Here is a 16,536-nt window from a genome sequence, read left to right as displayed (position 1 = left end):
GAATGACTCCAGACGTCTCCATATCGGGGATAGTCTTAAAGTCAAGAGGTTTGTCGTGGGTTTCCTGTCACTCATCAAAGACACAAACAAAACGATTCAAAAGATTCTTGCTTCCTTGTGCTTCTCTCCAAGTTCACTAACATAAGACAAAAGAAACTGCTGGGATTGAATTTAACAGTCCTAGTTTATCTTCAAGACAGTAAAATCTGATTTTTTTTTTTATTTTTTACACCAAACACAACCTTTTACTAAATTCGGAGAGATCTGAGTAATTAAACTGGAGCACATGCTCATGGGAAAGGTTTTCAGTTAGGGAGGTGCATTTAATGGAATTTTTTAGCAAGTGATGACAGACTAATCCACAGCATCTATTTCCACAGGAAGTTAAACTTGATATTAGTTATAAATATGGGGGAAAACATTAAAAAAATGTTGCTTGGGATTGAGTTAACAACTTGAACTACATTATTCATTAAACAGAAAATCGATCAACTCTGTGTTTTTCAGCCAGATGTTCCTTGCCCCCTTTTTCTATAGGATACATCTTTGGTGACCCTGCAACAAACCTATTATTTGTCTTATTAACTTTGAAGCTGCAATCAAGTCTTGTCATCTTAAATCTTAAAAAGGAAAAAAAACTTCTCAGCGAACAGATTATGTGTCTGGAGGATTTTTTTTAGAGCTCTGTTCTTTTTCAAATGAAACTTAAGTCCGCACGGATTAAAAAAAAACGATTTCCACACTATTTTAATTAAGCATCCTTTCAAGTTGCATCAGTGACTTCTTTTGTGGTTTTATGAAGTATGCAAGCCTAAGGACGTTCTTTGGTTATGTGAAACATCAAGGAGGGTCAGTGAGAGATAAATGAACCTGGACTGTGTACTGAAAGATAAGTAATATATAGTCCAGCTGAAAGTGGGCCACAGTGTTTAAGTGCGTCCAGGGACTGCGTTTCCTGTAACACCGTGGGATAATGACATTAATGAGTGATGGTTCTGTTGTATACAGAGTCCCACTCCCATTCTGCTAAAGGCTTTGACACAAAATAATCTTTTATTTTGAAATGTCTTTTATTTCTTTCCTTCGGGATGACTGAGACCAAACATAAAAGACTGATGCTCAAGCTCGGCTTCATTTCTCATGAGTCTTCCTTCTTCCCTTGGCCATTTCCCTTGTTTGCCCTTGATCATCACTTTCTTTTCAAAAATTTACTATCAAGTGTACCCCACCCATACCCCCACACACATACTATTATGTTTTCCTCCTCCGTTTCCTTTGTGTACTATTTCTCTCCTGCTAGTCCAAACTTGTTGCTTTGATACAATTAGGATGATATGTGCATATCCACAGTCCACTGGTTTACAGTTAAGAAAAAATAGCAGTCATGTATGCATGTTGGGAGAGATCCTGACATGTGGAAGTTAAAGACAATGTGACATTTCATTTGGCTTTTTTCTGTTTTCATAGCTGCTTTAAGTTGAGCTGTAAAAAAGTAGTCTGTTGAGAGCTTCCCTTACGAAAAGAAAAAAGAAAATGAAAAGTGGTTATTCTAAAAATGGGATTTTATCAAAATGTTCAAAAAACGAGTCAGAAAAAATATTAGAAACATCCTTTTAAATTGACACATATGAATGAAAGCTCCCCATTTCACAATAACTACCATGGTAGTAACAGGAAAAAATGTTTTAGAATGAAGACAGATGTCATCCACTTCAGCGTACTACAAACACATGTGGATTTTTAGACTTGTTTTTTTTAAAGTGTTGCTGATGTCAAGTCCCCAGGGCAGCCTGGTTTTGCTGCTGATGGGTGATATTTTACTTTAGAGGAAAGTTATACAAAAACCAGAATGTTCCAAAATGAAATATCACTTCACCATCTATCCAGCACAGCCGGCCCCGTCTCTGTGGATTAATCTTCATCAGTCAAAATGGAGCCTCCACATCTATAGCCAGCTCCCTGTAGATTGCTTGAGCATGCCAGTACTTCACACACACACACACACACACACACACACACACACACACACACACACACACACACACACACACACACACACACACACCTGTGTCTCTTTATGATTTCCTCTCAGAATGTAATCACTACCAGCCTAATCTAAAGCTCACAAAAGCTTCTCATCTGCTTTTAGCAAAGTGCAATCAGCATACATTTTCTAGTGAGAGCCAATACATCTAATGCAGATAGCTCTGTTTGAAGATATTGTATTATATCCTTACTGCAAAGGTATGTTTTGCACAAAACGCAGAACATAATAAAGAAATAAGTAAGTCAGTAAAATATGGCTCTCCAAAGACAAATACCGGAAAGCTCAACGGTAGTGAATCTGCCCACATGTGAAACATGCTGCTGTTATGAAAGAAGGATAGGACAGCAGGGATGCAGATAATCTGAAATAATACAGGCACCATAGTAAATGTGTACTGATCTTTTCAAAATCTCTTTTTTGTAAACAGGTTGCTAAACTTGGAAGCAAAACGTGGATTCGAGGCAGAAAAAAATCACAATGAAGCCAAAAATTAAAATGAAATTAAATTGTTTAATATATCATTTAATATGATGTTATAGAAATGGTGGCAGTATTGGGCAGGTCATGCTCTGCAGTCAGTCCGGGTGACACTTTCCAGCGCACAGAATTTAAAAGACAGCCTAACCCATTATGATCAGTGAGTTTAGACTGCTCCTGAAACAGCAAAATAAGCTCAACAAGTGGACACTTGTTTGTAGTCCTCCAGACAAAAAAGTGGACCTACTGAGGCCAACATGGTGAGGTGGGAAAACTGAGCTATAAAGTTGTTGTTGAGGTGCTGTGGTAAAGTTAAATCAGAGGCTATAAAGCTGCTTAGCCCAACCTATTTGAACGCAAATGACACCTCAACACTGGACTGTGGCTAAATCCATCCTGGGAAAGTTGAAGAGACAGTATCGCAACATATTTTGGGTCTTAGCAAAAGGAAACAGTGGTGGCAGAAACATGAAGGTTCATCTATTACCGAGATAATATATACCTTTTCTAGAAATGCAGCAAAAGCATAAAACAGCAGTCGTGTGCTGTATTTTCTTTCCAACGTTTACTACTTTTAAAACATGTTTATTGCCCCGGGAGCCGCCAGCCTTCAGCAGCAATCTTTTCACTGGAATAAATGATTGCTCTTGATTATATGAATTTAACCACAGTGGTGTCAAATATTGTTCTATTATATTTGTCTCTCTTTTCCTTTTTATTCTTTTTACTGGTAAAAAGTGATGCATTGCATTAACTGCTCAGCAGTGAGCATGTTATTATTAAGATAATTAAAGTCCTTCCAGTGTGATCCATTATAGCTATTAAATATATCCCTGATCAGCTAATTTAATATCAGTATATAAGTATATAAACATACCCAAAATTTGACTTTAACAGGCCAAGTGTTTTTCCATATGGTCACAGTTTAGTCAGGCATAAGAGGGCTGTGTACAACAGTTTCAAATGAAACATTATATGTGTGCATATGTGAATCAGATCTGTAATGGTGGCCAAGCTGATCCATGTAGATTCTTGCTTCTAAAAAATTCAACTGCGAACTAGAAAAAAAGCTTTAATCCATCTAAGCGAAACAATGCAGTCCGAGCTGATGAAGACATGGAAACTCAGACATTCCTCTTTTTAATCTAAAGTGGCTTCAATCAGTCAGCTTTAAATCATCTGATGGATTTTTATGGCGTGTAATTTATAACAAAGTGTTATCATTCAGATTCACATTATAAATTTTATGGTTACAGGAACTGTGAATAGAGGAAACGAATACAACATGATCAAAAACACTATTTTCAATAGTTAATTGTCTGTGAATATGGGAAACTGTCTGAGCCCTGGTCGTTAAAGTTCATTTCATTCCTCATAAACATGTTACAGTTTTTTACAGTCGCTAACAAGCGCCTACCCATACTTCAGATACTTTTTCTAAACTCTTAACACAGACCCACACCTACAAAACACAATTGGCCAAATGGATAATATCCTTCCCAAAAATACACTTTGTTAAATATATACTAACTCCTCATTTCAAAATTAGAACACATCTTTCTCTGCACACACTAACTGTACAAAAACACTATAAATCTGACTCAAAATGAAATTAGTCTGTCAAAGAATAACACTTGTTTTCACTTCACAAGGTACATGCAGTCAATCAAAGTACACCAGGTTTCAAAATACTGGCTATTATTGACATTACAAAAACTGCATAGACTTTTATGTTTCAGTGTCACAGGTATTTGCATGCGAAACATGCAATCCACCATATTGACACCAGAAATGTCTTGGTTGGTAACTGTATGTCCACATGTACAGTAATGTTCACATTCAAAAGCATTCCAGTAAAAAGCAAACAAGTTTTTGTTTCTTTACTGTTTACCACAGGAGGTACAGTAGAAACACGGTATGATAGGACAGAGAAAGTTTTACAGTATTGCTTACAGTGAACAAAATATCCATGAAACACACAAGAGCATTCTGAACAAAAAAACAACAGCAAAAAGCCAAGATAAAAAGGGGGGGAGGGGGGCTAAAAAAAGGCAAAAAAGTTGCATCTAATCTCTGCGATCTTCAGGGTTAGGCCACATGTTTTCATCAACATCACATCTGATGTCAGCCAAGTCGATGCACCTGGGATAAAACCGCCTGGTATGTCGGATCCACCCTTGGCAATCGTCAACTGTGATGTCCCTGGAGCCAGCATCCATGGCTTCAAGGAGGGACATCTGGTCATGTGGCTGATGGTCATAAACCTTCCACCGCCATGCAGAAAAGAACTCCTCTATGGGGTTGAGGAAAGGTGAATAGGGTGGAAGGAAGAGACTCACCAGTCTTGGGTGGACTTCAAACCATGTTGTTATTGCTTGCGAGTGATGGAAAGCCACATTGTCCCAGGTAATTACAAAGGTCCTCATGTTTTCACCCTCCTGACCCTGCTCTGGAACCAGGCGCTGGTGGAGATCATTGAGAAAGGCAAGCAAGCGCTCTGTATTATAGGGTCCAACCTGACATTTGTGAAGGAGTAATCCTGCATTTGCAATTGCTGCACACATGGTAATGTTTGCCCCTCTCTGTCCTGGCACATCAACTGTGGCCCTTTTTCCAATTACATTCCGTCCACGTCGACGCCTTTTGGCCAGATTGAATCCTGCCTCATCGATGTATATGAATTCATGAGGGGCCTGGTTGGCCTCCAATTCCATAACTCTCTGAAACAAAGTTTATGTAAGTCATGTTAGTACTGTATACCATACTGTACTGTAACCTAGTATTGTGTAGGTTACCTACTTGCAAAGTGCAAAGCTTATAGAACTGGACATTGGATTGAATATACACTGTACCTGGACATATTGTCGTCGTAGCTCCTTGACCCTCTCACTGTTCCTCTCAAAGGGAACAGTGTAGAGCTGCTTCATCCGCACTCTATGTTTGGACAATGTCCGCGAAATGGTTGTGAGGCTGATTCTATTGATATTGTCGAATATCTCATGGTCCGCCACAATTCTGGTTTGTATTTCACGCAGTTTTATTGCATTATTTGCAGTAACCATTTCCACAATGGCAAGCTCCTGATCATTACTGAGGAGCTTTCCTCTTCCCCCAGAGGGTGGAAGACGTTGCATTCTTTAGAAAGACAGACAATTCAACATATGCATTACTGTATGACCATATTGACATGTCAAGTGAGAATAGGAACAATCCATGTAAAATGCAATACTTACCTGTTGGTTTGTTGAAAGGTGCGTATAATGGAGGCAACCGTTGACCGCCTCAAATTGGGCTGCACTCTTTCACCAGCCTCTCTTAGTGAAAGACCATGGTTGATTACATGGTCAATGATAGTGGCACGGATTTCATCACTGACTACTGTTCTTGCAGCCCTTGGAATGCCACCACCACGCATTCTTACACCTATACCTTGCCCTCTCCTTGGGCCTGCTCTTCTCTCTGGGCCCCTTGCTCTTACTCCTCCTCGACCAGACATTACAGTGTTTGTCTTTTTTTTGTTTCCAAAAACATCACTCCTCAAGGTCTTGCCTTATGAACCCCACTGAGTCTAAGCCAGAATGGAAGAAGGTGTGGTTGGCCCAATTTACCCAACATAAATCAGCTGTGTGTCAATTATTCAATTGTTTGTTTGTTTACAGCTGAGATATATTTTTGATATTGATATTGTTTTTGTACTGATATCATTGCAGGGGCAGAGGTTTTTATACTGTATCTACGGTTTGGAATATTGTTTTTGCTATTGTGGGATGTTGTGTGTTAACATTCGTAGATACTACAAGAACAGTCCATAGTTTTGTTGGGAGGTATAACTTGTCTGTTAAGAAAATGTAAGCATTGTGGAAATGTGTTCACTGACTGCATATTGGGTGAACACGACATGAAATGTGTGAATGGTATGGCCACAACAGACCGATCCTGTGCTAATTGTGTTTAGAGTTTTGCAAATGTGACAACTGTTTGGACAAACGCTTGTTAGCGACTGTAAAAAACTGTAATATGTTTGTCAAGACTGTTGATACCAGTGCATGTAATGGTTATTTTCTCTGAGAGAGAAAAAGCTTTAGTATTAGTATGCAGTGCATACACAAAGAAAATTTTAAAAAGTACAAATAACTTATTGTAAGATCTGAAAGACCTGAAAGAATAGAAGTACCAAGGGCTCAGAGAAGAGCTCAAGAAGATGTGGAGGATGAAGGTAACAGTGGTCCCAGTGGTGATTGGAGCACTTGGTGCAGTGACTCCCAAGATAGGCGAGTGGCTCCAGCAGATCCCAGGAACAACATCCGAGATCTCTGTCCAGAAGAGCACAGACCTAGGAACAGCAGAGATACTGCGCAGGACTCTCAAGCTCCCAGGTCTGTGGTAGAGGACCTGAGCTTGAAGGATAAAGACCACCCACAGGAGTGACAGAGGAATTAATTATGTATATAGTTGTTGATGCATCTATTTTCAAATTAAAATTAAGTTTTCTTTTACAAAATATTGTAGAAATGCAAAGTTGCATTTAAGCTAAAAAAAAAAAAAAAGACACATATCTAGTTCTATACAGTCCAATCGTTTCTGCAAAATTTCTATGTACTAAAAATCTCAGAATATTTCAGATCTCAGTGACCTCAACACTCAAGGTCAGGGGTCAGATTTCAAGATTTCAGAAAATCTTGTGAATGCTAAGATTTTGAAACTGATACCAAAGGTGTATATGCACACATATGTATTCGTACATATGTACACATTTTTAGGAGGCTGAAAGGTACCACTGGCTGCTGCAAGTAGTTTCTTTCTTTTTTTTCCTTTTTTTCACTGAAAAGTAGGACATGAGTGTTATAGTAAAATGCAAATAATGCAAATGGTATCTGGGACATAAACAATCATGTTATGCTCCTAACAGAGCTTCAGCTCTTTGCAAGTACACACAGCATGCTACCACAAAGCTAGCAAAGAACCAAGAACGATGAGCCATTATATTTAAACATCTGTTGGGAGGCACATTGAAATCTGTAGCATTATATAACAGGACAGATTTTGTTATGATTTAAATGTCTAGGATACACCTGAACATGTCACAGACAAAATAATATAAATATTATTTTACCATTTTAGCACTTGAATTTAATTGTTATTACAGGAGACAGCAACAGCTCCCTCTGAGCTGTAGTCATAACAGGAAGCAAATGTAGGTCATAACTCAACGTAGAGAGATGGGGCTGGCGGTGGCAGTGCAGCAGCATCAATAATGCTGTTGTGGATCAGGATTATTTTAGTTAACTAAAATTAAAGTAAAGTGTAAAACAACAATTTAGTTAACTGATATAAAAAAGACAGTAAAATAAAGTAAAATATAATAAACATATACTGGAAATATCCTTAGCTTTAGCCTTTGCTTAGACTTGATTTATATGTTTAATACTGGGAAGTCTATTGTGTTTGTTACACTTGTACAATAATCAATATATAGTCAATAATAGAGGTTAAACAGCCAAGGTGAATTTGATCATTAGAAAATTTATATCTCTTTTTTCAGTAATAGCTGACCATGTTTATGTCTATCAGTGATACAAAGATGGATGTGGCCAGTGTCATGGCATCCATTGGTTTTGTGGGCTCTCATTTTGAACCCTTGAGCTTGTTATTTCAGTTCACCTTTATTATTTTCAAAACAGGACATCGCTGTATTTGGATAAAATCATTTTAATCTGCCAGTTAATATTCCCCCATGCTAGTTTTCCATAAGTCGCTGTGACATTAAACGTAATATGCAAGACTCAAAACAAAATGTACCTTCCTGACAAAGTTAACTTAACTTTTCAACCTCAGAGATTTCTGCTTGATGTGCCCATAGCCTGGAGGTAAATCTCTGCACAACTAAATGAAATCTCCCATTAAATCACTGGAAACCAAAGCATAAAGCTATTTTCTGCAGGCTGTAAGACTTTTACATGTTAATGAGATGTGTCCAGAATTTGAACATTTTGGAATCCGCAGACAGGAACCTCCTGAGGCTCCTGTTGGTTTCCCTTTGTTGATTTCTTGCACATCAGTAAATCCTCAAACTTACTTCAACAAACCGAGGCCGCTTTACTCTCTTTTACACGTTGACTGACGTCAGAACTGGTATTTTGAAGTTTTATAGCGAGCTGTGTGCACGCTAGAATTTCTCATCTGCACGTCAAACGCATGAGCCAACGTTCACTCGGGCTTGTTTGCTCTGTGGTTGTAGTAATTGACAGGGTGTGAAGTCGTTTAGTGGGTTCAGTTGCAGGTTTGATTTTTATGAGATGGTCTGTTTGCTGAAGCGACAAGCAGCCATTGTTACCCCACATTTCCAGTGATGTTACAGCCCAATTACCCTCCAATCACACGCATGGCCAGAACCAGTAACCGGGCAGTAAAATAGGCAGACACTTGGTCTCTAAGTCTCCAATGACCCACATATGTTTTCCTGCTATTATGAAGACTTTTGAGCGAGTGCACACACACACATACACACACGCACACACTCATGAGCATGTGAAGAGCGTATACAATTGCACTGAGATATTTGTTATAGTATGAAAACCTCTTTTAGCTGTATGTATTTTCTAACTTTAAGGTTGGGTTGAGCTAAAAAACAATGCTTTAGGTCTTAACAATATTAAAATAGAGTCAGTGTCTTGTACTGTGACATTTAGTGCTTCATCGCCAGTGTGCTCCATGGTGCTTGTTGCTGAGTATGAAATAGAGCATGTCTTGGTTTCAGTACAGTAAATGTTGCCGTCTAGATGAGTGATTAGATTTAAGGCATTGCTATTTAGCCACATTTATGTCACTGGTCCCATTAGTCTAATCCTCCCACAACACTACAAAGTCAACCAAAGTCAAAGTATGTTCACTGCAGTCTGTGAATAAAGTTAAAGTAAAGCAGCCAGTCATGGATCACCTGATGTTAAAAACTTTTAATTGTGTTAAATAGCTTACAAGTTCATAGCATGCAGGATAGAAAGACATTTAAATAGTATTTAAATATACATTTAAATAAGACTCTTTCTGCCAGAGTCTAAAACCAGCACACTTTTTTAAACCACATAATAATGGGAAACTTCACAAAGCAAAGTATTATTAGCTGAAGAATCCTTACGGTTAAAAACATGCTTCAAGAACCCTTCAGGTTTAAAATGATTATGTGCTAGCTGGACTGCAACTACTGAACTACAGGCTTTTCTATTGTATAACTGATAAACCACATTTTGCATTTTGTTTCTTAATGCACTTTAACTGTGGAGTTTAGAGCATGTGCAGACTTCTGTCAAATTCAGGAGGAGCAGCTACAGCCCCCGGCAAAACTATGGTATCACGGCACAATAATAAATCAGAGATATGACACAGAACTATTTTATTCATTAGCTGAACATTCTGGCTTCATGAATCATACCTCAAACAAATTAATTTCAACTATTTTAATACATGACATTTCTGTTCAAGATCATGTGGAGGGGAAAAAAATGGAATCACTGTTGAGGAAATCATCTCAATTTAGTACCTCCTCAGGCTTTTATGACGCCCCAAAAGGTTTGAGGCATGGAGCTCACTAATGAAAAGCAATACTCTCCATCTGGTTAATTCCAACTTTTTCAAATAACAGCTGAGCTCAGTTTTTCACCATAAATTTTCAGTCAGATTGAAATCTTAACCCTTTTTTTGTGTCCATAGCACTGAGGTAATGGGCCTTTTCTGATTAAATGACTCTATTATCATCACCAAACCGGCTTTCTGATTAGAAGGGTACGAAAATCTGAGTGTACACTTCTGCATTTACTGCTGAAGTAATGATTGCCATCTTCCTCGGGCCTTTTATTTGATAAAGTTTGCTTGTTTTCATCAAGCAGTCATCTTCATATATGTGTCATTGGAACAGCATCAGGGTATCTTTTCCTTGCCTAGTTGGCTGACTTTGTGATTTATCACTGGAGTCACTTACATCCAATCATCTATAGTCCCAAGATTGAGAGAGAGAGAGAGCGAGATAGCCTTTCATTCTCTTTTTAGCTCACTGTAACCTTGTTTCTGTATGGATGTTAGTGCTGGTTTTCCTTTTGGTTTTCTGTATGTAGATCCCATTTAATTTTTATAATTCTGTCACAAACATTACGGCCCATTTGTTAACATTTTTGAACATTTTCCATTTTCAGGGCGTACTGCTCTGATTTTCTATCCTGACACTTTGTCATCTCCTGTCGACCTGCAAGTTTTCCTCCTAGAACTTTCCCATTTCGGTTGTACTTACTCCAAGTTATAGACACGGTTGACTGGGAACAAACATCTTTAGCTACACTTAGTGTTGGATTCTTCTGGCAATGAGTTTGATTTAACTGACAGCTCTCTTGTTGGGGGCTTGCCTCCTTTCAATCAGCCAGGTGCAACAGCTTCTCTTCCACTACTTGATTTTGAAAAAACCAAATACATTAATTACAATTATTTAATGTGCTTGAGGTATCTTTCATGTTCCACTATTAAACAAAAACAGTTTTGTGACACAGTTTGTTTATTTGCTACAAGGTAAAGGAGTTGAATGAAGATCCTCCACATGCAATGATGCTATAATTTTTTGCCAGAGGGTGTAAACACTGAAACAAGCCTCCTGCCTCAGAAAGGTTCATTTTGACAGATTGTTTCTGCTTAAACACAGGTGTAATTAATAGCATTAGTTATAGCCCATTTCAATTTATATATGTCATGGTGCTATACATAGAATGGGATGAAAAGTTTTGCACTTACATCTATTTGCATGTCAGAATGAAGACTGTGAAAAAGGTGTCTTAAAACACAAGTATCATGATGTTAACTGGTGAATCCCCATCAAATGAAAATGAAATGATCTCGAGAGCATGGGATAGCTATAGAAAGTGAACATCATAAGAACATCATCCTAAGAAGATAAAAATAGAAAATATCACATGCAATAACAAAACACACTTTGTGCAAATCTGAAAAGCACTGAATGGATTTACATTGTTTATGAACCATGCACAAATAACTGCATTTAGTCAGTCACGGCACATTTGTCTGTAAATATGGAGTCCACACTTGTTAAATTTCAATATATAAGTTAAGTAACAGCAAGTTTTAGCATTTATTTTTGGCAATTTCCTCTTCCTGACAGTTACTGTTAGATGGAAATTTGCATGTTTGTACAATTTTACTATGTTTACAATCACGATTACAAATCAACTACACCTTAAAAACATTTTAAAATGTCGCAGTGGTAGTAATTCATGCCTTACTTAGATAAGCAGAAGCTCAAACAAAAGACACCACGGCAAGAAAAGGAAAAAAGTTCACACTAAAATAGGAAGCTTTGAGAAAAAAAACCCTCTTCCATCCTAACAGTGCAGTAGAAGAAGAGTTTATAGAGAAAACACAAGTAATAGGTGTCATTTAATAGGCTTTCTCATACTCTCAAACTAAGAAAATAAACTTCGATGGATTAAAAATGATCATTTGCTGCAAAACTGGGGTTGGAGTTCGGGGGGATCACATTTTAGAAATATTATACAATGATGTATTAAAAAAATAATATTATGGGTTAGGATCTTTAGGAATTCCAAATACAGCCTTCATAAGATGCTTATAGTACCTCTTTAATTAACAACACCCTGACTCTTTTTTCTGCTTTTGTCACTTCTGTCATTTCCTTTCTGTTTTGAAAAGCCATCGACACAGACCACAGAGCTTCCCATTTAACTGTAAATACTGGAAGGACTATAAGAATAAGTACATTGTTGTCGTTATACGTATAGCACACGCTCCCTGTGTTTGTGAAGAATTGCCTTTTGCTAAGCGTACTTGATTACCTGGTCTTTTTATACAGTTCTTTACCAGTCCAAAAACAGTGTTTATGTTGAAGAGATCACTGGCCTTGAGGAATATAACTGGTGTCTCTAGATAATAGTCTGAATAAATATGAGGCTGGTGTTAACAGAGAAGTTATCCCAACACTCATGTCTCACCCAAGTTCAACAAACAGATTTTGTCTTGTTATGAGGGATTTTTACATTTTGTTCATGAATATTTTATCAGAATCAGAATCGCAATACTTTGATAATCCTAACAGAAATTATGTTTTTTACCCAAATATATAATGCTTATATTTCACCTTATTCGGTATTTGTAGTTTTTCAGACAACACTCAATGGTTAGAAACCAAAAGCAAAGCGAAGCCTTAGGAGGACCTGGGGCAGATGGAGATTGAGATCTCGTCATTACTGCTACACCAACACAGGGAGGATAAACGTGAGTGTGAAATTCACTTATTTCCAGACTATGTTTGTTCAGTGTCAATCCCTTCTGTCTTGAGATATGTGCTCTGTTCCATGATGTCAACCATATTTTCTCTTTTCCACCCTCGATTTTAGAAAAGAATTTTTTCTCAGCATTCATAAGTCATATTTTAACGACAAAGCTACTCTTAAAACTAGTGTTTACACTGCAGAAAACTAGAGGAGCCAGCCAATACACTTGACCCCTTTCTATCGTTCCCTCCATTATCAGCGGAGAGCTTCAGCACACAGAGAAACTGTGGGAAAATTAGCTTAAGTGTGAGGCAGGATCCCCCACAGAGAGGTCAAGTTACGTAATTTTGACTTGAATAGCTCCTTTTAACCAGCACTTGAAAAGAAAAAAAGAAGCTATTTAAAGATGTTTATGAGATTGTCACACAGACAAATTGAAAGCATAATGCTGAGTCATTTTGTACAGACACAATAAATGCATAAATTAAGAGGTTATTAAAATAATTGTTATTTGTATGGCAAAATAAATCAGGGTCCTCATTCAGACACGATGCTGACATGTGCCAGTGACTTTAGCTTGATGGAAAGGACTAAAAAGGAGCTTTAGTGAGAGCACTTAGTGCACAGAGACGTATAAAGTTCACAGAGCTAAATATCAGAGACAAGTATCATGCAGGTTCTTTCTAAGAGGTGTTATGGCATGTAACCAAAATCATGAAAAATAAACCACCATTTTGTTTAATGGAAAGTTCAACCCAGTGGAATAAACATAAAGCCATGTGCCTTTAATCTGCTGAACCATCAACAGTCGTCTTATGGTAGCTTCTGGTTTGAGCTTATGCATTTAGCCGTTTGAGTGAGACTTCCATTAATGTAAGACTTGGCACAAATGGAGCCAGACAGACCAAGATCAGATACAGCAATTGCCTAAACATGTTTACAAGTTGCACTTTCCTTCTGCAAATATACTGCAAAGTCATTTATGAGCTGAAGTCACACATGAATATGTAATAACAAGCAAGGTAAGAGACACAGGTCATTAAATGTAAAACAAGAAGGAAATGAATCCAGTGAACTGCATCGTATGAAATTCTTGCAAAAAAAAAAAAGTGTGTGTGTGTGTGTGTGTGTGTGTGTGTGTATCCTGGTGGGGACCAAAATCTGATATTTATTATACTGGTGGGGACTTTCTGCACCGTGGGGACCAAAATCCAGGTCCCCTTGGGGTTGAAAGCAATTTTCACACTCAAAATGTGGTTTTAGTGTCAGGGTTACAATTAGGTTATGGTTAGGTTTAGGGTAAGGATCAGGGTTAGGCATTCCTTTTTGATGGTTAGGGTTAGGGTAAGGGGCTAGGGAAAGCATTATGTCAATGGGATGTCCCCACGAGGATAGCAAACCAGACATGAGTGTGTGTGTGCTCTTTGCAAAAGAAAATTAACAATTACATACAAGTAATCACAAACCACCATTGAAGAGTCAATGAGGCTGAAAAGCAGGAAACCAGCTGTAACTAAAATCACCCTGCAGGTATGTGTATGTCACTTAAATCAGAGAATGAGAAGTTTTGCAGGTTTTCTCAGTGAAGACAGAAGTTGATTAAATCAAAACATTTCCTGCCATTTCAGTGACACTAGAAATACGAAAGAACAAAGGTGGGGAAGGCAGACAACTCCTCAGTGACTGGGATTTTAAAAAGCATCCTCAGAGTGTAGTTGAAAAATTGTCTCTGATCTCTTTTTTTAAACTACAGTCAACATCAGGATTAGCAACAACCTGTTTAGTTCAGTTGGAGTCTCTTTTTGTGCCATCCCTCCAGACAGGTGAACACTTCGGTCTATTTTCGGGTGACAGCCAGAAACACACGAGTTATGCACTAACCTCATAATACCCCAAACTTCCCATACACTTTCACATGCAGTTTTTCAGCTCAAGTTGTGCTTCCATCCAACATGACTGTCATTTTTTCAGATTCTTTATACACTAATTTTCTTTACACACTAAAATTCATTTTGTTAAAATGAGCAAAAGATCTACCATGGTTTTACAAAAAACTATTAGGCTGGTCTTTATGCCTGTCTATTTATCTTGTCCTGAACTAACATTTGTCTTTTTTCCCACTTTCATTTTTGCTCTCATATTCCACTCCTCGCCTTCTTTTTGTCACTCCTCCCACGCCCTTAGATCCCGCGGCGTCCTGTTGCGTTCACCAGAGCTCTTGCTACGAGTCTTCCTGGCGCTCTCCTGTGCTTGGCGGTACTTCTCTATCATGCTTTTGTGTTTCCTCCTCAGCTTGTCATTGCACCACATCCTCTCGCAGTACTCCTCCACGTGCGGCAGATTCGACGGCCCGATGAGCTGCATGATATCCTTGAACCATATGCGCGACTGGCCGATTTGGCTTGATGAACCGCCCCTGCTGTACGTGCTGCAAGGCATCCAGGCTCTGAAAGTCCCTGTAGACCGGTCTTTGATTGAGTCAGAGTTTCCTGTGTGTCCACGCGACATGAGCTCATCCACGGTCTCCCCTTGGAGGACTTCGAGGGTGATGCGGGCCAAAGTCTGCGTGAAGCCGTGCTCTCGAGAGCGGCAGATGTAGACGCCTTCATCTTGGTGGAAAAGGTTACGAAACAGGAGACCCTGATCCGTGGACATCACACGATCATCTAGCTTCACCTAAGTGTGGCAGATAGAAAATATGTGTCTGATATTTGATACAACAACATATTAATGACCTCACTAAGTCAATTCAACCATCACTGCTTTTCACTTGAAGTTTGCTTCAATTTGTCAAGTCATAATGATGCAACGTGATGGAAATAACTTTTCACAGATTTGGTTAAATCTCCACTGACTAATGCAAAGAGCTACATGTGCTAATCAAAAAAGCATGAAAAAGTTAACTGGCACTTTATATATAACTGCAATCAGACCCTTAACCTAACATTTATCTTTTTAATTTATTGCTATATATAGAGAGATTTGTTTGTTGGTTGGTTAATTCTTGATTTCTGTTTAAAGTTTTAGGATTTCTGTCCCTAAAGGAGTTCTGACCAGGATTTGACCTTAAATAGCACATGTTTCTCAGCGCAAATACCACAGAGGCATTGTTCTTTAAAGAACTAAACACTGAAGACTGCCCAACAATGTGTAAACACAGTACAAAGAAATCGGGACAAGAAAGCTTTCAGTCTTCACTTCACATTATGAGAAAAGAGAAAGGGAGAACTGTTTGTATTGTTTTCTCAACTTGGTTTGCAACATCAAAAATATATCATGGGATCAGTCACTGTTTTTATTTTTTATTTTTCTTCCGTTTTCTTTCCTCACATTCTCTAATCTTTCCATACTGCCACCCAAAGTCTCTCTGCCAACCCTATTCATTTCTATATTTTCCTCCATCTACCTCCCAACTCCCCCGTCAGATCCTATCTTTCAACCATCCTTTGATGCCAACAAAAACATGGCAGCCTTGTCAGATAGAGTGGCAGCCAGATGTTTATTTGCAGGGAAATGGAGAAGGGTGGTAATGCTTTAATACTTGCATGGCTGACCACGACACTCAGTTTAGCTTGGAGGAGCATGACCTCAAACAGTTGAATGATTACTGTGGGTTTGGGCATACAGAGCAACATAATTTTCTGACTTAAAAAGAAAAGAAAAAAGACTGTATTTAAGTCTCAGTGACCAGCAGACAGTGAGTGACACTTTCAGTGGCATATGGTC

At 38.3% G+C, this 16,536-nt stretch overlaps 1 protein-coding gene across 2 annotated transcripts in view; it reads right to left on the bottom strand.

Moving 5' to 3' along the window:
* Positions 1–14,846: 14,846 nt before the first annotated feature.
* Positions 14,847–16,536, bottom strand: part of sema3g (semaphorin 3G) — a 62,329-nt gene continuing 60,639 nt past the window's right edge. For both annotated transcript variants that reach the window (XM_085345463.1, XM_085345464.1), the window contains exon 16: positions 14,847–15,486. In XM_085345463.1, the coding sequence (XP_085201589.1) occupies positions 14,974–15,486 (513 nt within the window). In that variant the 3' untranslated portion in view covers positions 14,847–14,973. The remainder of the gene's footprint in view (positions 15,487–16,536) is intronic.

This window comes from Diplotaxodon limnothrissa, linkage group LG20 (genome assembly GCF_057381915.1).
Source record: "Diplotaxodon limnothrissa isolate DT_005_m linkage group LG20, D_limnothrissa_male_GT1.1, whole genome shotgun sequence".
Taxonomy (NCBI): Eukaryota; Metazoa; Chordata; class Actinopteri; order Cichliformes; family Cichlidae; genus Diplotaxodon; species Diplotaxodon limnothrissa.
Note: the sequence above shows the minus strand (reverse complement) of the source record. Positions and strands in the feature narration are given on the sequence as shown.